Here is a 22,900-nt window from a genome sequence, read left to right as displayed (position 1 = left end):
GTTACGTAATCACCGGGTCTGAACCGAAACGCTTCTTCATAGAGGGTTCAAACCATCTCAAAGTCGGAAATGAACCACAACAGAGGCCACTGAAGCATCAGACGCTTGAGATTCTGTACATCCAGGTCATAAGGATGACGAGTATCATATAATATTAATAACAACAAGAACTGGGGAAATTAAAAGCCCTTTAGACTGATTGTCTCTTAATTAATTGAGCAAATATTGCAAGTCCACATTGTGTGAAATACTTCGGTTCCAATTTTTCATTCATTTTTTTTTTTATTCTGAAATGTGTTTTGGATGTAAAATGAAAAGGAAGCACAATAGTAAACGTAACCCAACTCTGACAATAAGGAAGCATTTCATTTGGAAAAGAAACAGGCCGACGCAATACGCTTCATAATAAACACTCGACGTGTATAATATATATATATTTATATATTTTTTTATGAAATGAATTCCACTTGGTCGCGTGATATAATCTGCCGGATTTAATATAACAAGTAACAAAGCTCAGTTTAGTGACTAAAAGAAGTTAAAGCCATACGCCCTGACAGAAAAAAGCTGCTCGATCCGCCAGAGTACTGATGCACAAAAACACTGAAAAAAAAACAGCGAGACGCTCGACTCGAACAGTATATGGCTAAAGTTAAGAGTAAAGGAAGCACCACTTAAGCTGTGGACGGTGGGAATTTGAACTGAGCGGACCTTAAAGATAAACAAAAATAAATAATAATAAATCGGTCGAAAGGCACCGCGAAAGCAGCTCGACACGACGCGAGACGTTTCGATACGGTCCACCAGGAAAGCACTACGTGGAGATTCCAGCTAGCAGCCTTCGACTAATTTCCGTTCTCCGGATGAAAGATGGTCCCTATAGGAACAAGTGCTGTACGCGGCTATATCGAATTTCCAGAAGCGGCCGCAGACGCTTGTGCTTCCGATTTTAGGCGACTGATGGTACGCGCCGAAGGTGAGGCCTATTCACGCCGAACACGCCGCCGATCGATGAAAGAAAAGTGCAAAAATATTCACGTAGGATTTAATCGCTCTGCTCACCTGTACTGAGTGCTGTTGGTCAGCATGTAAAAAGTACAAGGTGATACCGAGTGCGTAACCATTTCTTTTAATAAAAAGGCATCAATAAACAAACTGATACTGTACAGGTCCATAAGGCGTTTACCAGTGAACCTCATGCAGCGTATGGCCGAATTTCTACTTCTAATCATGTACTTTATTATTGTTATTATAAAAATGTAAATAATGTAGCACCATAACACGCAATAGTATTCCCACCACTACACAGTGCTAATCAGCTTTGGTTACCCGGTTTTCCCTTGTACATGCATGTCTCAGTGCTTCACAGCCGAGCTGTTTCTATATACATTCGACTCCGACTGCACAAGTGTCTCTGGGTTTAAGGTTTTAGACCCTTACAGGATGTCAGGGCAGGACTAAAGTGATCATCGGGAGCTCCGGTGTCCTCCCACAGTTTAAAAAACGTGCAGCCAGGCTAATCGGAGACACTGGATTGTCCGCTGGTGGACGTCCGCATCGCCTTCATCATCATTCGGCTGCCATACGTGGGGAATTGATGATGACTACGGTCTGTTAGTTTGGATTTTAACGTCATGTTTTTACTCTTTGGTTCCATTCATGACAGGAACGTTGGTCACTCACCACACGAGGTTATGTCGAACGCAGTCATGGACAATTTTGTACCTCCGGTTCACCTCACTTGCACGTCTCTGGACTGTGGGAGGACACCGGAGCACCCGGAGTAAACCCACGCAGACACGGGGTGAAACGTGGTCTAGGGAAGGAGAGAAAAAGCCCAGCCTTGACCAATCTGAAGGAAAAATAAGAGCGACCAGAGTAACAGACCTGCAGAAGCTGGAATAAGCGACGGTCACTTAAATTGAATCCTGACCAAACAGGGCTTATGGGGTCAATAAAGCGTATTGATGCATGAGCGCGGTGTGCGGCAGTCCATAAAAAGACTCCGCTCGGTGTGAATAGGCCGTCAACACTTCGCTCTTTACGCAGCGGGCCGCAATAACAAACGTATTCGATGTAAACCTATTGCAATGTCCCCAGCATATTCCTTCCTCCCTACAGTAAACATGCACCATTTTTGACCTTTCAAACACAGAGGTCGTTGGTCATTTGGCTTAAGGTTGTATGGTTTTCCCTTGTCCAAAAACAAACCAAAAAAAAACGTTATTTTAATAATTTTTTTTACTCTTTTCTTTTCATTTTTGTGCTGAATTTGCACCTGACGTACAACGCACAAGCTTTAAAAGCAAGAATCAAGTATGGGATGGAAATCTGGTTGGACTGTTAAACACACACACACACACACACACACATACACACACACACACACACACACACACACACACACACACACACACACACAGACAGTTTAGACCATCTATGACATGGCCCACGCCTTCATGCTAATTACAATAACCCGTTTGAACTGTTCCTCAGGGCAGGCTGCAAATTCCTACGTGGAAACCCCACGCGTGTGGAACCGTGACCCGGAGCGTACGCAGCTGCACGATACTAATCTTATTTACGTCAGCTTATTTCACAACGACTAGCTAGCACTCGACAGATGGCTTGGAATATTCGACTCCTCAAAGACTAAAATAAATAAACGTGTTCGTCCTCTAACAGTAGTGAAAACAAACAAACAAACAAACAAAATAATAACTCATAGCAGGGGGAGGAGGGTCGTGTGGCTGGAATTGCATATCATTTTCACTCCGGATAGAGAAGACCAAACCGAGCATCCACACACACATGCACACACGCGCGCGCGCACACACACATGCACACACGCGCGCGCGCACACACACACGGAGACCTTGTCGCCGCGTGGCGGACGCCGCCTCATTCGGTCAGGCAGCCGTCCAATCCGAACGCGGCCCCGTGCCGATCTTTGCCGTAGGTGTGGCGGAGGCCTCCGTTGGGCAGAGGGGGGCAGGCGGCCGTGATGCCGCAATGCTTGAGCAGGTTCAGGCGAGGCGACGTGGGGGAGGAAGAGGAGGTGCCGGAGGAGGAAGGCTTCATGGTCGAGAGGATGAGAGCCAGGCAGTCGGCCACGGCCTTGTTGGGGGCGCAAGCCAGGGCGGGGGTGTGACCTGGAGTTCCACACAAAGCAGATACGTTTTCAGATCACTCACAAATTAAATACATCAACATGTTCAGCATTTAGCAGACAGTACTGCGACAGTATACTGTCTGAGCAATTGAGGTTTAAGGGCCTTGCTCAAGGGCCCAACTGTGGCAACCTGGCAGTGGTGAGGCTTGAACCAGCGACCTTTCCATTACTAGTCCCGTTATTGAACCACTAGGCTACTGCCCACTTTGTGTTGAAAGGCCTACAAGCACCATGAAGTGAATTAATGACACTAGATCACACACCTTCTTCATCCACTGCCAGCACGGTGGCACCACGGCTCAGCAAAGCCTGGACCACGGTGGCGAGGCCATTCCTGGCTGCGATGTGAAGAGGCCTGAAAGATACAAGACAGACAAGAGGTGAACAAGTCACATTACATACAGGTAGTTACTGCTTACACGAGATTAATCAGTTCACAAGGTAATATCGAACACAGTCATGGACAATTTAGTATCTCTAGTTCACCTCACTTGCACGTCTTTGGACTGTGGGAGGAAACCCACGCAGACAGGGAGAGAACATGCAAACTCCACACAGAAAGGACCTGGACTGCCCCACCTGGGGATCGAACCAGCTTAAGCACACCAGACCGACATCTCAGCCAGCTGGGTGCATACGGACAACGATCGGCTGGTCCGAGGGTGGGAGCGCCGGAGGGGATTCCTCATTACTGCTGCAATTACGACCTCTGCTGGCTGATCGATGGCGCACGGCTCATGGAAGTGAAAATAAGCGGTCGGCTACTGCTCACGTGTCGGAGGGGGACGTGTGTTTTACGGCTCACGGCTCTCCTTGGTCAGGAGACCGAGACTGGGAGGAAAACACATTATAAAAACATACAAATGCATATCTATGAGAGAAATCAGGTGTGTTTTCAGCTCGAATTCCAAAGACTAGAATGCAGGGATGGTGCGTAGGTTTGTGGTAGTGAATTCCAGAGTTTGGGAGCCATAACACCCCCTCCCCACCACATACACTGATAGTTTGTTTGTTTGTTTATGTTATATTAACGCCGTATCAGCACATTTAGGCTATTTATATGGCAGAACATAGGTTGTATCTTAAGTGTATGTCATTTTAATCAAATTATAAACGATGTTTAAGATTCAAGTGTGACAAAAAAATTTAGTATTTAGCACTTTCTGTGTTTAGTGTTGGGCAGTCCATCAATATACACACTTGTATATTTGATAGACTTAATACTTTGGTACAGAAGGCTGTAGAAAGCTGGATAGGAGTGATGGCACAACTTCATACTGTAAATAATGAAGAAAGAATCCTTACATCTGGAGCATACTGTTGGTTGCGTTGATGAGAATGGGGCTGTGGATCTCCTTCAAGATCAGCATGGCACACATCTCATGAGCCTGTGAATGTAAACACACACACACACACACACACACACACACACACAGTGTTACGAGCCAGTTATAAGCGCATCAATATATTTATGCCATTTAAAAAGCACAAACGGCTCAAAGAAGAGCAGAACAAACACACACGACTCTGTGATTTGACTAAACGAGGATCAGAGCGGAGGCGGGCGGTACCTTGCTGCAGGCGAGATGCAGGGCAGTGTTCCTGTTCATATCCAGAATAGACAGATCAGCTTTGGCTCTGTGCAGCAGCAAAGCTGGAGACGAGACAAACAATTCAGCACCGTGAGTCCGAGAGCGACGGATCAGCGGAAAAGGGAAACCTGACCGTGAGCGGTTCTTACCGACGGCGCCGCTCTTGCCCTTGTCGGCAGCCACCATTAGCGCAGAGCAGCCGGAGTGGTCCACGGCGTTGATGTCGGCCGCCGTGCGCAGGATCAGGAGCAGCCCGGAGACGTCCTCGGCTACAGAGGCAGCGTGGAGGGGAGTCCTGCACACAGCAGCCAAAGCTTATCAGTTGTGCAGCTCTGAACTGCTATAGACTGACGTTAAACAATCCTTAATGCTCATACTGACCTTCCTTTTGCATCCCTGGAATTGACCAGCGACGGGCCAAAGCTCGAGTTCAAAAGCATTTCAGCCGAACCACTATGGCCATTAATTCTAAACAGGAAAAAAACACCGTCAGACATAAAACGACCAAGATTCCTGTTCATCTCGGACAGGAAGCACACAAACAATCCAAAGCTGATCTGTAGCGCATTTATATGCATATAATAATAATAATAATAATATACAGAAAGCTTTACACTCACAGAGCACAGTGCAGTGGGGTGAAGGGGCTTCCCTCCTGGATACTACAAGGTTTAAGTTCAAGTAAAACTTCCAAACAGTCTTCATGACCTGAAAACACACAAGACGTAGAGTTTAAAGTCCCGCTTACCTTCTCCGAGAGGCGGAAATTGAGAATTTTAAGCCTCGGACAGTTGAAGTGTGTCGCCGTTCCACGTGACCTCTGTATAGGGATGAAACGATACACTCGAACCACGATGCGATACGATTCACGATACGATTTTTTTAACAAAATGAAATTGAAGACAAATGATGACAAAGTTTCCTTTTATTATTGCTCTTAAATACAATAAAATCTTTCATTTATTTAAATAATGAATGCCCTTTTATTTCTGAGGTAGGTACAAACTGTGCAAAACAATGCTGCACATTTTCCCTTCCAACATTAAATAAATAAATAAATAATACAAATAAAGAAAGTATCCTCACATTAAAAAACAGGCTGGAAAATCCCGTACAACTCTCAACTCTGTGTAGTGACGTCAACCAGGCGAGGTGAACAGCGCCAGTGCCCTCTCTTGTTTAAAGTGAATATCGATTCATTTCGCACGAATTACCGATTCGAATCGTTATGCACATGTGCACCGATATTTAACTGCCTTGTGGTGCATCGTTACATCCCGACCTCTGTATATTAGAAAACGTGGAACAGAAAAACGCCTCTGAATGCTGTTTTGGTGTCGATAGTGATGCAATGTGGCATCAGAAAGACAAAACTGTGCCAAAATTTATATTAAAATGAACACAGGGCGCTTAGACAGCACAGTGGTGAATTACAGTAGCCCACAATCACTGGGATACAGGATTTCAGCCTCCAGTGGTGCTATCAACCAGTCAGTCAGGAGTCTACATACAGACATGGATGGAACATAGAATGCCTTTATTTGTTATATACATATACAAGCATAAAGGCGTATCCCAGCTTGTTTGGAAGCAGGCTCAGCCATCATACAGCGCCCCTGGAGCAGAGAGGGTTAAGGGCCTTGCTCAAGGGCCCATTCAGCTCTACCCACTAGGCTCCCACTGTCCCAGAGGCTGAGAGGGATTTAGCAGCACTGAACATGATTGGTTATGTCTTTTTGGCCTAGGCCCTTGTCTGGTGTGATACTGCATTGCATCCAGTGATGACGAGAAAACCGGACCCACTGTGACTCTGACCGGGACAGAGTGGTGGTAAAAGACAAAAATGAAATGAATGGGACACCGTACAGCACGAGGGTTTTTCTTTAAAAGGTCTAACAAGGCATCATGTGACCTGGTGCCCAAATGAAGACTTTTCGAAAGGTGTGGTCAGATACTCACCGTGATAGGCTGACCAGTGTGCGGGGGTGAAGCCGTGGCAGTCAGTGATCACATGGTGCGGGTGGGTAGGGTCAGCAGCAGAGAGCAGCCTGGACAGAATGTCGGCGTGGCCGCTGGAAGCAGCCAGGTGGAGTGTGGTGCGGCCCTGGACATCTTTAATCGGAACTGTGGCGTTGTGGGACAGCAGCGCCGCCAGACAGTCCTCCCAGCCCAGCAGTGCCTACAGGGAGAGAGGAGAGAGGCCAAAATCGTACTGGCTCGTCCCTAAAGGCTAGAGAAGTCCGTGTAAACGAATGCGGCGTGTAACTGACCGCTCTGTGTAGTGCTGTTCTCCCTTTCCAGTCTCTAGTATCAGGACTGGCTCCTCGCTCCAGCAGCAGGACCACACAGTCAGTGTGACCTCCCAGTACAACCAGCATGAGTGGAGTTCTGCAGAGAGAACAAACACGCTGACGACTATGTACATATGCATACTAACTCCAGAAAGTAAATGGACACGTATATTGGATGTGGTGGTTTGTGCACCTTTTGACTAAACGGGCACAAGAGGTCAAAAAGAGGAAGTTCACTCACTGTCCTTCAGTGTCCGAGACGTTGGGGAGGTCGGCATCCTCCTCACTGGACAGCAACATCTGCAGGCAGTCGATGTGGCCGTTGACAGCTGTGACACGAACACACACTAAGATTAAAACCTTTAAGGGAGTCTAAACCTAAAGCAAAAGCTTTAAATGCACCAATGAGTTTACATGAGCTCCATATCACGGCGTTTAAGCTTCTCTGCTGCTGGTTTCCCCCTCAATTCAGCAGCTTCTGTATATTTAACCGTCGCCACGGCGCATCATCCTGGTCCTCATACCTTACTGGGACAGTATTTATACCAGACACCCTTCCAATTCCTATCTGGACTTGAAATGGAGCGCACGGACCTTCCAATGGCTAAGCGGTCTTGTCATCCCTCTAGCGAAGTCTGGTGGTAGCCTAGCGGTTAAGGGTTCGAACTGGTAATCGAAGAGTCGCTGGTTCAAGCCCCACCACTGCCAGGGTGCCTTGAGCAAGGCCCTTAACCCTCAGTTGCTTTAAATATTGTTTATTAGGATTACATTGGGTACATTCCTGACAGGACAGGTAGTTACTCATTACACAAGATTCATCAGATCACAAGGTTACATCGAACCTCACTTGCACGTCTTTGGACTGGAGTAAACCCACACAGACGGGGAGAACATGCAAACTACACACAGAAAGGACCCGGACCGCCCAACCTGTGGATCGAACCCAGGACCTTCTTGCTGTGAGGTGACGGTGCTACCCACCGAGCCTCCGTGAACCGATTGTGGTGGGCTAGCGTAAGAGACCCCAGCACCAATTAAACACCTTAAAATGATAAGCATGTAATTCTGTATATTATTATTTAAACTAATTTCAAACTAAAGCCGACACCACACTCGACTCGCTTGGTCGTGGAAAACTGATGTATAAAGCTGCGCGCGCGCTATTTGGTATCATGTAGAAACATGACACACATTTTGACTCGCTAAACCTTACCTGGTGTCGGAAATGTCTCACCTGCGACGTGGAGGGGATTCCACTTATTGCGATGCTCGGTGAGAAGGCAGGATGCCGATTGGCCGAGCAAGAGCTCCACACAGCGAGCGTGTCCCTTCTGAGAGGCCAGGTAGAGCACGGAGCGTCCCGCGGAGTCACACGCGTCCACGCACACACCCGACTCGATCAGGACGCTCACGCACTCCCAGTGCCCGGCGTCAGCCTGTGAGAATGAAGTTCGTTGTTGTTGTTGATATTATAAATCATGAACACGAGCATTTTAATAACACTGATAAAGCAGAACCCAGCGATTCATCAGCCTCTCTACTCAACTCCTGGCATTCTGTGAACTTTTCTAATAAGGCATTCAGACAGTGGCCAGGAATTGAAGCACTTTGTAGTTACAATTACTGACTGTAGTCCATCTGTTTCTCTGCATGCTTTGTTAGCCCCCTTTCACCCTGTTCTTCAATGGTCAGGACCCCCACAGGACCACCACAGAGCAGGTATTATTTAGGTGGTGGATGATTCTCAGCACTGCAGTGACACTGACATGGTGGTGGTGTGTTAGTGTGTGTTGTGCTGGTACGAGTGGATCAGACACAGCAGCGCTGCTGGAGTTTTTAAACACCTCACTGTCACTGCTGGACTGAGAAAAGTCCACCAACCAAAAACATCCAGCCAACAGCGCCCCGTGGGCAGCGTCCTGTGAGCACTGATGAAGGTCTAGAAGATGACCGACTCAAACAGCAGCAATAGATGAGCGATCGTCTCTGACTTTACATCTACAAGGTGGACCGACTAGGTAGGAGAGTCTGATAGAGTGGACAGTGAGTGGACACGGTATTTAAAAACTGCAGCAGCGCTGCTGTGTCTGATCCACTCATACCAGCACAACACACACTAACACACCACCACCATGTCAGTGTCACTGCAGTGCTGAGAATCATCCACCACCTCAATCAGTCAGTAATTGTAGAACTACAAAGTGCTTCTATATGGTAAGATAAGATAAGAGACAGTGAGTGTAGAAACAAAGAGGTGGTTTTAATGTTATGGCTGATCGGTGTATGTGCTTCTATGCATTAAGTATTATTATATGGTTTAAAAAAGCAATCATACCGCTAAGTGCAAGGGGCTGACCGGTCCCCCGCTCTCGGCATCTCCTGATATGTTGAAGGACATCACCAAGAGCTACAAAAGGAAAAAAACAACTAGTTTTTACCAGCGTTTATGCAAAACACCAGGAACTAACTGGAGTGCTGAGTGTATGGAGGTGCTCACCAGCTCCAGGCTCTGCTTGTTGCCGTAAGCAGCAGCGTAGTGGACGGGGCTGTAGCCTTTAGAGTTGCACAGGCAGGGGTCAGCGCCGTTATCCAGTAAGTACTCCACACACCTGAACACACGGAGCATCATAAGTGCACAAACGTAACAGCGCCCCCTAGTTCTGTCATCTAGCAGACGCTTTTATACAAACTGACTTACAGTTGTGACCATATACAGTATTAGAATAATTTCTTCCGGTTGCTCCTGTATTTAGTATTTAGTGTGAAGGAGCGGTATCGCAGGTCCTTTCTTCCTGCTGCTGTTAGACTATATAACCAGCACTGTTCCAGACAGATCTCACACACACTTTAAATCATTCATTATTCATAACAGTGTGCAACTTTTCCCCCATGTAATTATTACAATGTGCAATATGTGCAATAGTTTTTCAGAGTTTTTTTCAGAGTTTTTATTATTATTATTGTTATATACTGTACTTTTTATTGTCTATTTTTTGTACTGAGTGCTTTACTGTCCCTTCGCTGCTGCAACACTGTGAATTTCCCCACTGTGGGACTAATAAAGGATTATCTTATCTTATCTTATGATTCTGGTCCACAAATCAGACTTGGCACAGGTTTTTACACCGGATGCAACCCTAATATTTCTATCTGGGCTTGGGACCAGGACTTGGAGCGCACCGTTAAGTGCAACTCCTAATGGCTGAGCTGTTCGGCCACCCGTCGTGCCCAAAAACGAGGCCGATCATGTCTGTGTACATGACCAACCATTGCCTTCTTGTGTTCTGTCTGGTTTACTATACAGGAATGCATGGCATGACTGTGGCTGGTCTTAGGAATTGTTCAAACCGCCAGTAATATGCATTAGAGGGTTTATTTTAACTGCACTTAATGTCAAAGCAAATATGCTAACGGGAAAATCAAACACCAAACAGGTAGAGATGAAACCATTAAGAACATTAACTCATCACCAGGACTTTGATGTTAGTATGGTGAGGTTACTGTTACAGATCAGTGAAATTTCTGTAGGGGTTAGGGTACTGGACTAGTAATCGAAAGGATACTGGTTCAAATCCCACCTCTGCCACCTACTAGCTGCCAATATTGGGCCCTTAAGCAAGGCCCTGAATGCTCAACTGCATGCATCACACCATCGTAAGTCACCTACTAAATGCAGCAAATGTAAATGAACAGTTAAGGTCACTGGATCAAGCCCCACCACTGCCAGGTTGGCACTATTGGGCCCTTAAGCAAGGCCCTTAACCTTCAATTGCTCAGACAGTATACCGTCACACTACTGTAAGTCGTTCTGGATAAAAGCGGCCGCTAAATGCAGAAAACGTAAACAATGTTGAGTGTGACACAAAAACTCGTACATGAACGACTCCTTTTCTCCATCTTCTGGACTCTGCTGGGCTCTGTCCAACCTGGAAAAAGAAACCTTCGTGATATTGCGCACGTGATACCTATTAACACAAAGACCAGTTAAAAAGCTCCACCAGGTACTGAAAGGCTGTTAAGGGCTTATTCGGCCATTGCAGGTGTCCAAGTGTGCGTTACCTGCAGAACGTCGTAGAAGCAGCCGAGTAGTGTAACGGTGTGGAGCCTGAGCGGTCAGGCTCGTTGACCTCGGCTCCCGATCCCACCAGAATCACCACACACTGGTACCTCCTGTTAGCAGCCGCATAGTGCAAAGGGGTTCTGCGCAGACAATACGCGACGGTCAGCGACACCAGATAATAGTAAATGCTTCGGGAGCGGGTGTGTGAGCGGCTTTTCACATATCTTTACCTTCCAAACTTGTCTTTCTTACTTATGTCAGCACCACTGCTCAACAGCAGGTTGAGACATTCAGTGTTTCTGAATCGGGACGAGAGGGGGAAAAAAAGGAAGCGGTGAGTGAGCGGAGCGACCACGATGGCGTTCAGTGCTAAGCGCCGATGTCGGTAACAGGGTGGAGAAGAACGGAGCTTTGTACTGACCCTCCGGAGGCAGCGGCGTGTAAGCAGGTCCTCCCGTACTCGTCCGGAGTGTTGATGTCGAAGCCGGCCGAGAGCACGTGCTCTTTGCTCATCGACAGCACGATGCTGTACAGCTGACCTGCCCGGACAAACGCACAAACGGTTCTCTTTCTTTACTGTTTGTTTTGTAATGTTTTAAACTTGTGTGTCACTTAATGGCCCATTTTACATTTACAAATAGATTTTTATGGTTAAAACTGTTCTCGTGTTGTCTGGGTTGATCAGAAAATGCATTTCCGGTTGAGTTCGCTCACGACCTGCTTTATGCATTGGAAAACACCACATGTATTGTTTAGAATATTTATCTTTCGGGCAGAATTAGGACAAAAACTAATGACATTAGTGATGCACAAATCTAATACCTAGCATTAAAACTGCATTAGGTCATTTACACACGTCTTCTGACTGATACAACAAAGCAAATAATTGGTAAACTTAGTGGGGTACGTCATACTTTAGACTGACTTAATAAAATAGGTTCTATTTCTGTACTGTACTAGTAATCGAAAGGTCGCTGGTTTAAGCCGCACCACTGCCAGGTTGCCACTGTTGGGCCCTTGAGCAAGGCCCTTAACCCTCAATTGCTTAGACAATATACTGTCACAGTATTGTAAGACGCTTTGGATGAAAGCGTAAATGCCGAAAGCTATCGGCCATCTGGGCACCTACATGGTAATGAATGACCGGCTATGTCTAAGGGAGGCGGGGCAACAGCATTCCTCATTACTCATGCAATTGTAACGTGTTAGGTAAACATTTTAGGTGTCTGCAGCAGTACAGAAGATACAACTGCGTACTCCGAGTGCAGCACGTGGGCAGAAACATCACGCGCTTGGACACGTACCTGAGGAAAGCAGCTTGCGACAACAGTCCGAGAACCCGTAGAGCACGGCTAAGTGCAGTGGAAACATCCCATGGATCCCTTGCCTTTAGTAGGGGAGACGGTACATATCAGGTGAGAGTGTCACATACACAAGATTAAAAACAACTACCCGTCTCGCAGAGGTGTTCTTGCAAATCGCAAACACAATGGATAAGTCACATTCCGAGCAAACAAGTGCGTCATGTCAATTTATTAAAGGAGCGTTATCACTTAGTACCACACTACATTCACACATTGTTGATATTCACAGCATTTTTATCAGGATCTGACTTTTATTGTCTTGTATTAGGGATAAATTAGTATTCTCCTGTTTAAAGGTCTCTAGTACTATTTCAGGCCTGTGTGTACTGTTATATGTTGGGCACTTAATCAGGATCCATATACAAAGTAAAGCTAAAGGTCAAAAGTTTACCCACTTTCTGTACCAGTACTTATACTGGACATGAAAATCATTGAAGCCTTAAGATTTCAGTGAGGAAATTATTGGTACACGGTCCTTCATCCAAAACAAAGGTTTAAAAATAAATAAGTAGTGCAAAATAAAGATTTTTATTGTGGTAATACTGTATAATGAAAATTTGTGGTATAGCTTGTAAATTAATGGGGCTAGTTTCATTGCATCACAAAGTGCACAAACTGTAGGATCCTGCCAAGGTCGAGAAGAAAGCACTCGGGCTAAGAGGAAATCAGGACGTCATTCAAGAACCACAAAGCTGTTAAAATGTGGGTACCACTGACCACAGTCAGGCAAACTTTGCCACGCTCTTACCGGCCGCTACACAGACGAAACCCAAAATGAGCATAATCACACAGATTCTTTATGAACTAGAGCAACTAAACCCATGATGTGAAATCTGGTTCATTATCCTAAGTTTGTTAAAAGAAAAGCAACCTTTGTTTCTAACATTCCTTTACAGAAACAAACAACATGCTCCTTAATAAAAGTGGCCGAAAATGTGAGACCACGTGTGTACATTTTGAACAGAGCTTTTAAAATGTCAATTCATTTGATAAAACATCATATTCTGAACGCATAAATCACTAACATTTATAGACGGACACACCCACCTGGCTGTATCTGCACCGTTTGTCATCAAGGTGCTGATGAGCAGCTCGTGGCCGTACATAGCAGCAACGTGAAGAGGGGTATTGCCAGATCTGTCCACACAGTCAATCTCCCCACCTGAGAGAAAGAGAATAAGTAAGAGGACTAAACACACAAACACACGTCTGCACATCGACATGCGACACCAAGAACCAGAGCCTTTAACTGTACCGTTCTGAATGAGGATCTGGGAGCGAGTGAAGCGACCATGGATGGCTGCCATGTGGAGGGGGCTCTTTCCTTCCTTGCTCTGTTAGGAGGAAGCAGGAGAAGCATTTATATCATATTAATCACAGATAATCTATAAGATATACCGTCTGTTATGATGCAGACCTGCATGTTGACGTCGGCGCCGTTGTTGACCAGCAGTTCTAAGCAGAGAGCGCCGTTGGTGGACACGGCAGCCAGATGCAGCGGGCTGAAGCCTTTCTGGTTGGGCTGGTTGACGTTCGCGCCGCGGTTTACCAGCTCGTTGGCTACCGCTTCCTGTCCCATATAGCAGGCGACATGCAGAGCGGTGTTTCCGAAAGCGTTGGGCTCGTCGATCTGGAAAATAAAGTTAATAATTAATCAATCTTGAGCTTGAGGGGTTCGAATCTCAGCTTTGATAACGACTGTCTATAAGGACAATGATTGGTCTGTCTGAGGTGGGGATTGGTCATAACTGCTGCAGTTACGACCTCTGCTGGCTGATCGGTGGCGCCTACACAGAGACGGGGGATAACGTGACTCTCCGTGCGCTATACGGATCTCCATACGAACCCACATCATGCAGGTAGGGCACTGCACACATGTCGGAGGGGGCGCGTGTTAGCTACGTCCCTCCTTGGACAAGAGTGGAAGCCCATAGCAGCAGTAGAGGACGCGGAATACAAATCGGGTAATCGGATATGACTAAACTGGGAGAAACATGAAGGAATAAACGCAGAAGTGCGCCGACCTCTGCTCCGTTTCGTAACAGGTACTTGAGCACGTCGACGTGGCCGCTGGCGGCGGCAGCGTGGAGAGGAGTGTAGCCTCGTTTATCCTTACAGCTTTTATCCGCACCGTGAGACACCAGCAGCTTCACCACCTCCAGGTGACCTGAGAACAAAAATACACGCGACACCGAGGCGCCACATTTAGCACGCTTGGTGATGACACGCCTCCCGTCGACGGCGTCTTCACACAGGACTCACCGAGATAGGACGCCCAGTGGATCGGCTGCCTCTCCTTTTTATCGCTGGCACTCAGGTTGGCGCCTCTAGTCAGCAGCAGTTTGACCATCTAAAGAAACCGAAATAAACCAATCAGACTCAAGATGTAGAGAAGCAAAGCTGTTAAATGTGAGCGATTACCGATTTCCCTGTACAGAGAAATTTTCGGCCAATCCATCGCATCATGCCTGCCGATAGCACAGCCGAGATTCAAACCCGTAACAGGCTGCTGCACGAGGGAAGTTGTAGCCTAGGGATTAAGGTACTGCACTAGTAATCAAAAGGTTGCTGGTACAAGCCTCACCACTGCCATGTTTTAACTGTTGGGCCCTTGAGCAAGGCCCTTAACCCTCAATTGCTTAGACTATACACCGTCACAGGACTGTAAGTCGCTTTAAAAAGTGCCGAGAACGTAAATGCACAACCTAAGCGCCTGGCTTCACTTCTCACGACTCTTAATTAATGTTTTGACATCTTTATTCTACATGTAATATCATTTTTAGTCCCATAAGATGCACAAAATGTTGCTTATTTCTATTTTGAATTTTCTAGGACACTGTAAATTCCACTAGCCCACTACAACTGGGATCCTGAGTAATTTCCAGCGGTGCTATAGGCCGGTCTTGCGTCTATTTACAGAAATGATTGTCTGTCGTGGCGAGGGGTTGTTGGATTTGGCTGAGGCCCTGCGATCGAATTTCGGCTCTGCTACCGATTGGCTGGGAACCTATTCGGACAACGATAGGCTCGTCTGAGGGTGGGTGACCTCTGCTGGCTGACAAGTTTGTTTGTTTGTTTTTTTTATAATGCCTTGTTTACTCTGGTGAGTTATTTTCAAGGCAGGACCGTTTTTTCGTATGAAAACTTTATATTAGTTCAGTGACTTATTGGTTTTATAAGCAAGTCCTTAAGTTTGTATTTGTAGGAAAGTTTATCATCATGTTTGCATTGTAAAGGGATCAGGAGATCAGTGCGCAATACAGATCCCCATATTATTTGTTTATTAGGATTTTAACGTCATGTTATTACACACTTTGGTTACATTCATGACTGGAACGGTAGTTACTGATTACACAGGATCCATCGGCTTCGGGAGGAAACCGGACCACCTGGAGGAAACCCACACAGACACGGGAGAACATGCAAACACCACACAGAAAGGACCCGGACCACTCCAGCTGGGAATCGAACCAAGGACCTTCTTGCTGTGCGATGACGGTGCTACCCACCGAGCCATCGTGCCATCCCAGATCCCCCATATTAACCAGCCACATGAGGGTGAAAAGAAGCGGCCGCAGCAATTGCAATTTTATACGATATGTATAAAAAAAAATTAAAAAGTAAACATCCCAGAATATTTAGACAGTAGATGGAATTGCTTCATGGGAAACAAAGATTTCCGCATCAGATTTTCTACTCCTTCACATGGAACAGATGACTGAAAGACTGAAAGGCAAAAGTAGGGCAAGCCATAGACTAGTGGTTAAGGTACTGGACTAATAATCAGAAGGTCGCCCTGTCACTGCCAGGTTGCTGCTGTTGGGCCCTTGAGCAAGGCCCTTAACCCTCAATTGTTCAGACTGTATACGGTCACAGTAATGCAAGTCGCTTTAATAAAAGGCTAAATGCTACATAACAAAAACGTAGATGTCTCTGACCTCGTGGCTGCCGCTGTGGGCAGCATGGTGGAGGGCAGTTCTGCCCGTGCGGTCAGCCATGTTCATGCTGCTGACGTGGGCCAGCAGGGCTTCGGCGCAGCGCGTGGACCTGTTAGCCGCAGCGATGTGCAGCGCCGTCTGCCAGAATTTATCCCTCGCCGTGACGTCGGCCCCTTTTCTCAGCAGCAGCCCCACTGCCCTCTGGGAAAAGAAGGGGGGGGTGAGTGATACTTTGATACTCTTCAGCTCTGCTAATCTTGTTTCATTTTCTATTATTCCACTCAGAACATTAAATTCTTCATAACTTTTCATTCCTAACATGCTGAAGGCGTCGCTTCAGCTGGGTTACCTCATTCCTGCATGCAGCTGCTCTGTGTAATGGTGTCAGCCACCCGTGATCCTTTGCATTGACATTCGCACCTAAATTATAAGAGTGGGGGGGTTGAAAGAAAGCAGAAACAGGTATAACCTTACTTACAGACTTGATGTTGAGATCAATTATACTTCTGATTTTACACCAAGTATTAAAATCTGTAAGAAAGTGAAGAGATTTTTTACCTGCAGTAATAAGAAGGTCCATGATAAGAGTGTCTCCCAGCCAAGCAGCAGCATGGAGAGGTGTGCGTCGCTCCTGGTCCTTTATTTATTATAAACACAAAAGAATAAGCAAAGAAATAAACACATAAGAAGCGTTTAGTCCTGAATCTCACTCGAGTCTAAATTAGATCTCCTCTTCGTTTCAAAATGTACAGAATACACACACACACACACACACACACAACACAGATGAACAGAAAGTACACACATACCAGTGCATTGACTTCATCTTTCTTGTGCAAATATAACTGAACTTCTTCTGTATTCCGGTTAAATACGGCCTGGACCAAAGGTGGCTGCAGGGAGCAGAAAGTTAGAGGTTAGAAACATGCAGTCGGTCCAGCACAACCCTACTGCATACCATCACACACACACTCTGCCACGCAGCCACTGTTGGGCCCTTGAGCTCCATTGCCGCACGATGGCTGACCCTGCGCTCTGACCACAGCTTTCAAACAAGCTGGGATATGCAAAGAACGTGTATATGTATATGAAAAATAAAGGTGTTCTATTTTCTATTATACAGTACTAGGCTTAACAGTAACTGTAACGTTCGGTTCATTTTATCGTCATTTCATCAGGGCTTCGGCCATCCCAACTCCCTTAGACATAGCCAATCGTGTCTGTGTTTACACGACTGAGATTTGACCCTATATCTCAGCAGCAATGGGCTAGCATGATAGTGAATAGTGAATTCATATATAGAGATAGTATTTGTTCATTTATTTATTAGGATTTTAACGTCATATTTTAAACACCTTGATTACATTCATGACAGGACAGGCTTAGTTCAATGTCAAACACAGTCATGGACAATTTTGTATCTCCAGTTCCCCTCACTTGCACGTCTTTGGACTGTGGGAGGAAACCGGAGCTCCCGGAGGAAACCCACGCAGACACGGGGAGAGCATGCAAACTCCACACAGAAAGGACCCGGACCGCCCCGCCTGGGGATCGAACCCATGTAGCCTAGTGGTTGGGGTACTGGACTAGTAATCAGACGGTTGCTGGTTCAAGCCCCACCCCTGCCAGGCCCTTAACCCTCAATTGCTCAGACTGTATACTGTCAAAAATGTAAATGATAATTACTATAATAACACAAATAGTAATAAAACTATTACATTTTGCAATCCAGATAGCACCATTATAGTAATTAAATTAATGAAAATACTACAATAATTACAGCATACATAATAATAACAATAATAATAGGACTGATTAAACCTGCTACAATGATTAGTAATGATGGTGTCGATATTAGCGGTAACATCAGGCATTAATCAAGATTTAGGGATTATATTAATATTAAATAAATGTATTATTATTAAAGATGTATTATGTGCTTCCTTTTTAACAGAATCCGAAAGTGAAAGTTAAAACCACGGGCTTTATTTGACTAATGCCGACGTTAAGTAGGCTGGGTCCGCTTTAGCCGCTTAGCAGAGTTAGCACTGTGGCTAATATCCCGCTCAACACTAATAACACTATTTAATTAAATAAAATTATTGAGTTGTTTTAAACACGGGTTGTAAAACACACAGTCACACAGTTACAATTTCTCTAAAAGTGGTGGGTAAATAAAACACGCATTTATAAGCGAGTCGTTTTAGCTTAGCGTGCTAACAGACGCGCTAACGCGAACAGCCGAGCGTAAACAATCGCAGTTTGTTAGCATGTTAGCAACATGCTAACGGTCCTGCCCGAAAAGCTGTGCCGATGATTCGGCTCGTTTTTATTCTCTCACCTGGTCTGAAATGTTTAACACCACCATGTCCGAGTGCCAGTGAGGGACGAGCCTCCCTCATCAGGATGGAGGATGAACCGCGGAGCTCCACACACTGAGAATAAACGAGTGAGGAGTGAATACAGAGAAACGCACAGATCCAGCAGAAACACTGGCTGTAATGGCTACCAGCTCTGCTTCTTCTCCTGCTTCTCTATATACGCTCACAAACAGCGTCACTCGCTACAGCGGAAACTCTGCCACCTACTGACCGGAGCCGTGCACAAAACAGCAGAACCCACAAGAACTAACCATCATAATCCAAAAGTTTGTGGACACCTGACTATGACCATTCATTTATTCATTCATTTTCTTATCCGCTTATCCAATCAGGGTCGCCGGGGGGTGCTGGAGCCTATTCCAGCTTTTCAATGGGCGCAAGGCACACAGTAACACCCTGGACGGGACGCCAGTCCATCATAGGCCACACACACACACACACATTCACTTATAGTGCAGTTCAGTGTCTCCAATTAACCTGACATCAGTTTTTTTCCCACTTCAGTTACTGTACTAAACACTACACTACACCGCTAACTCCACCAACACCCTGGACTACACACTGGACCTATAATCTATCATTTATCATTTGCACCGTTAATACCATTAATTATTGATTATGGATTACACACTGGACTGTATTATTATTATTTATCTTTTGCACCTGCACTTTACCAACACCCCGGACTGCACACTGGACTGTTGTAATTATTTATCATTTGAACCTGCACTTTACACATTTATATAGTTACAGCAGTATAGTTATTATTTACACATCTTTATTAATATTACTGTTATTACTAATATATACCTAACTAATCTTTATCATTATTACTGTTATTAGTACTATTATAATATATACCTAACTAATCTTTATTATTATTAGTTATTATAATACATACCCTTTTTTATTCATATGCGTATTGTTATTATTGCTATTATGTATATAGTACTATGTACATAGATATAATTCCATATATGTAAATAGCTATAGTTATAACTTTATATTCATATTAATCATAGATATATGTTTACTGATATTCTCTGTTCTTCTGTGCACAATGCTACTATTTGCACTTCTGGTAGATGCTAACTACATTTCGTTGTCTTGTACCTGTACTGAGCAATGACAATAAAGTTAAATCTATCTATCTATCTTTGTACTGTGGGAGGAAACCGGATCTCCCGGAGGAAACTCACGCAGACACAGGGAGAACATGTAAACTCCACACAGAAAAGACCTGGGCCGCCCCGCCTGGGGATCGAACCCAGGACCTTCTTGCTGTGAGGCGACAGTGCTACCCACTAAGCCACCGTGCTGCCCATTCCAAAACCATTTGTATTAAAATGAAGTTGTACCCCATCCCATTAGGACTATAACAGCATCCAATCGGCGGCACAGTGGCTCAGTGGGTAGCACTGTTGTTGCTTCACAGAAATAACGTCAGTGGTTCCATTCCCAGGTGGAACAGTCAGGGTTTCCTCCCACAGTCCCCCTAAGTGTTTGCCCTGTGATGGACTGGCAACCTGTCCAGGGTGTTTCCTGCCTATTACCTAGTGACGTGAACCCACCACGATCCTGAATAGCGTAAAGCAGTGGTAAAACAGACAATAAACGAATGAGTTTGTATCCATTCAGACGTAGAATCATTTGGGAGATCATGAACTAAAGATATAAAGAGTATTTACACAATTAAAAATACACAATTATTTGTCATTTCTAGCTCATTTGAAAGCCCCAACAGCTGAGATTTGCACTCTTAAGTTTTGGATTGACAGTCCAAAGCTAACCACAAGGCTTCCACAATCCCAAAAATAATCATGAAATGATATTAAATTAGCTATAGCTGTCAAAACGTGGCACTTGCAACTCAGACACCCACTATTTGGCATCATTGGCACTGTTAGCTGCACCACGCTGACCGAGTTTTTGAGATTCATACATGCTGTTAACCTTTACAATAAAGCTCTATTTCATTCGGTGTTTCCCTTATTTTGTCCACATTTGTACATTAATGATCAGTGAGCGAATCTACTGGCATTTACTGACACATTCTACTAACCAGGCAAACCTGGTCAAGGTCACGTTGTGCCAGTCCATCAGAGCATCGTACTCATTCAGGAGCTGTTGGTGTACAGAGGAGATGAACGTGTTATAGAAGCTAATTGAAAGTGCGGCTGTAGAGCAGCAAAACTTCAGCTACTGAGGAGTAAAAATGTGAGGAACAGGAACAAACACAGATCGAGCTGAGCTTTTTCTACACCAGGGGGCAGAGCTTTACCAGCCTGGCAGACCTACCACTTTGGTTGAGGTTTTAGGATCCAGACATGGAGAAGTTAATAAAGGTGGTTGGTCCAGGTATGTTGAAGTCTCTGCCCCAAAACAGTACTTTAGTGTAAATACTAATTCTTTATTTTTAAACATTTAAGTAGTCTTATACAAAATTGTGTTCATTCTTGGACATTTTACTTTTCATTGTCTTTTTTTATTGTTATTATGTTTGTGGGCTTGTGTATGAACTGTAATACCTGTAGTTTACAATATTTCCCTTCCAAAATGTTTCATGGACTGATACACCTGAATATATTCAGTATTTCATATCATGAAATAAAATTCATTTTTCATTTCCATCAGTTACTTTATTCTGGTCAGGGCTGCTGCAGGTCCTGTTCCACCAGGCAGGAGCACCCCGGAGAGGACGCCAATCCCAAGACTTATCCAATCATGTCTGTGTAGAGTCCCGGCCAGCTAACAGCACCACCGAGATCCAAACCCAGATCTCATTGGTGGTGGGCTAGCAGAATAGACGGCGTCTTCATGACTTTAATATTAGTTAATATTTATGATTGCAAAATTGATGTCATATTGTCATTCAGTCATAGAAGAATCAAATTTGACATCATGTCACCAGACCTACATGCTTTATTTAAAAACACACGGATACAAAAAGTAAACTCATTCTTCATGTACAGACACACCACTGTTAAAGTATGAATTTTATATTTCATATTCAGTACAGAAATGTCAGCACAAGTCGTACAAGCACAATTAACTTCTGTACAAACATGAGCTGTGTGTTAATATCTGACTATTACATTTAGCCATTTTGTAGCACAGACAGATACACCGATCAGCCATAACATTAGAACCACCTCCTTGTTTCTACACTCACTGTCCATTTTATCAGCTCCACTTACCATATAGAAGCACTTTGTAGTTCTACAATTACTGACTGTAGTCCATCTGTTTCTTTACATACTTTGTTCTTCAATGGTCAGGACCCCCACAGAGCAGGTATTATTTAGGTGGTGGATGATTCTCAGCACTGCAGTGACACTAACATGGTGGTGGTGTGTTAGTGTGTGTTGTGCTGGTATGAGTGGATCAGACACAGCAGCACTGCTGGAGTTTTTAAATACCGTGTTCCACTCACTGTCCACTCTATTAGACACTCCTACCTAGTCGGTCCACCTTGTAGATGTAAAGTCAGAGACGATCGCTCATCTATTGCTGCTGGTTGAGTCGGTCATCTTCAAGACCTTCGTCAGTGGTCACAGGGCGCTGCACACGGGGCGCTGTTGGCTGGATGTTTTTGGTTGGTGGACTATTCTCAGTCCAGCAGTGACAGTGAGGTGTTTAAAAACTCCAGCAGCGCTGCTGTGTCTGATCCACTCATACCAGCACAACACACACTAACACACCACCACCATGTCAGTGTCACTGCAGTGCTGAGAATGATCCACCACCTAAATAACACCTGCTCTGCGGGGGTCCTGACCATGAAGAACAGCATGAAAGGGGGACTACAGTCAGTAATTGTAGAGCTACAAAGTGCTTCTATATGGTAAGTGGAGCTGATACAGATCGTAACAGACCACAGCGCTAGACGAGCCTCTGTCTTCCCAAGCAGGTCGGTCCAGGATCCAATCAGTGTTTCATGGGAACACAAGAAGCTTGGTGATGAAGGTGAAAAGAGCTAATAGACACACCCAAACACTAGGTGTCATGACGAAACTTCGGACCTTAAGTGTTACACCTTTATGTGTGATGAATGTGATTACACCTGTAAATATTCAAATCACACACGAGTCGATTAGCACAG

At 45.1% G+C, this 22,900-nt stretch overlaps 1 protein-coding gene across 1 annotated transcript; it reads right to left on the bottom strand.

Annotated features, from left to right (window-relative positions):
* Nucleotides 1–349: 349 nt before the first annotated feature.
* Nucleotides 350–18,921, bottom strand: ankrd52a (ankyrin repeat domain 52a). The gene is made up of 28 exons (XM_063015137.1): nucleotides 18,759–18,921; nucleotides 17,227–17,310; nucleotides 16,976–17,054; nucleotides 16,767–16,837; nucleotides 16,418–16,618; nucleotides 14,742–14,829; nucleotides 14,504–14,646; nucleotides 13,897–14,109; nucleotides 13,735–13,813; nucleotides 13,527–13,641; nucleotides 12,420–12,502; nucleotides 11,537–11,654; nucleotides 11,346–11,414; nucleotides 11,115–11,255; nucleotides 10,931–10,981; nucleotides 9,553–9,664; nucleotides 9,391–9,462; nucleotides 8,290–8,491; nucleotides 7,297–7,384; nucleotides 7,035–7,152; nucleotides 6,724–6,943; nucleotides 5,385–5,472; nucleotides 5,146–5,232; nucleotides 4,914–5,059; nucleotides 4,744–4,826; nucleotides 4,478–4,560; nucleotides 3,436–3,527; nucleotides 350–3,152 (listed from the first exon to the last, which is right to left on the bottom strand). The coding sequence occupies exons 1-28, from the start codon at nucleotides 18,783–18,785 to the stop codon at nucleotides 2,902–2,904; spliced, it is 3,204 nt and encodes a 1,067-aa protein (XP_062871207.1). The 5' UTR covers nucleotides 18,786–18,921; the 3' UTR covers nucleotides 350–2,901.
* Nucleotides 18,922–22,900: the final 3,979 nt, after the last annotated feature.

Source organism: Trichomycterus rosablanca, chromosome 19, assembly GCF_030014385.1.
Source record: "Trichomycterus rosablanca isolate fTriRos1 chromosome 19, fTriRos1.hap1, whole genome shotgun sequence".
NCBI lineage: Eukaryota > Metazoa > Chordata > Actinopteri > Siluriformes > Trichomycteridae > Trichomycterus > Trichomycterus rosablanca.
The sequence above is the reverse complement of the archived record's forward strand: the minus strand, read 5'-3'. Positions and strand labels throughout refer to the sequence as shown.

Bases quoted from the DNA above. Each gene is read 5' to 3' on its own strand.
- ankrd52a (XM_063015137.1), bottom strand. From the start codon at position 18,785: ATGGTGGTGTTAAACATTTCAGACCAG. The intron at 17,055-17,226 runs GTATGTGTGTAC...TAATAAATAAAG, and splicing joins AAGATGAAGTCAATGCACTG to GACCAGGAGCGACGCACACC. The intron at 4,561-4,743 runs GTACCGCCCGCC...TTACATTCACAG, and splicing joins TGCATCTCGCCTGCAGCAAG to GCTCATGAGATGTGTGCCAT.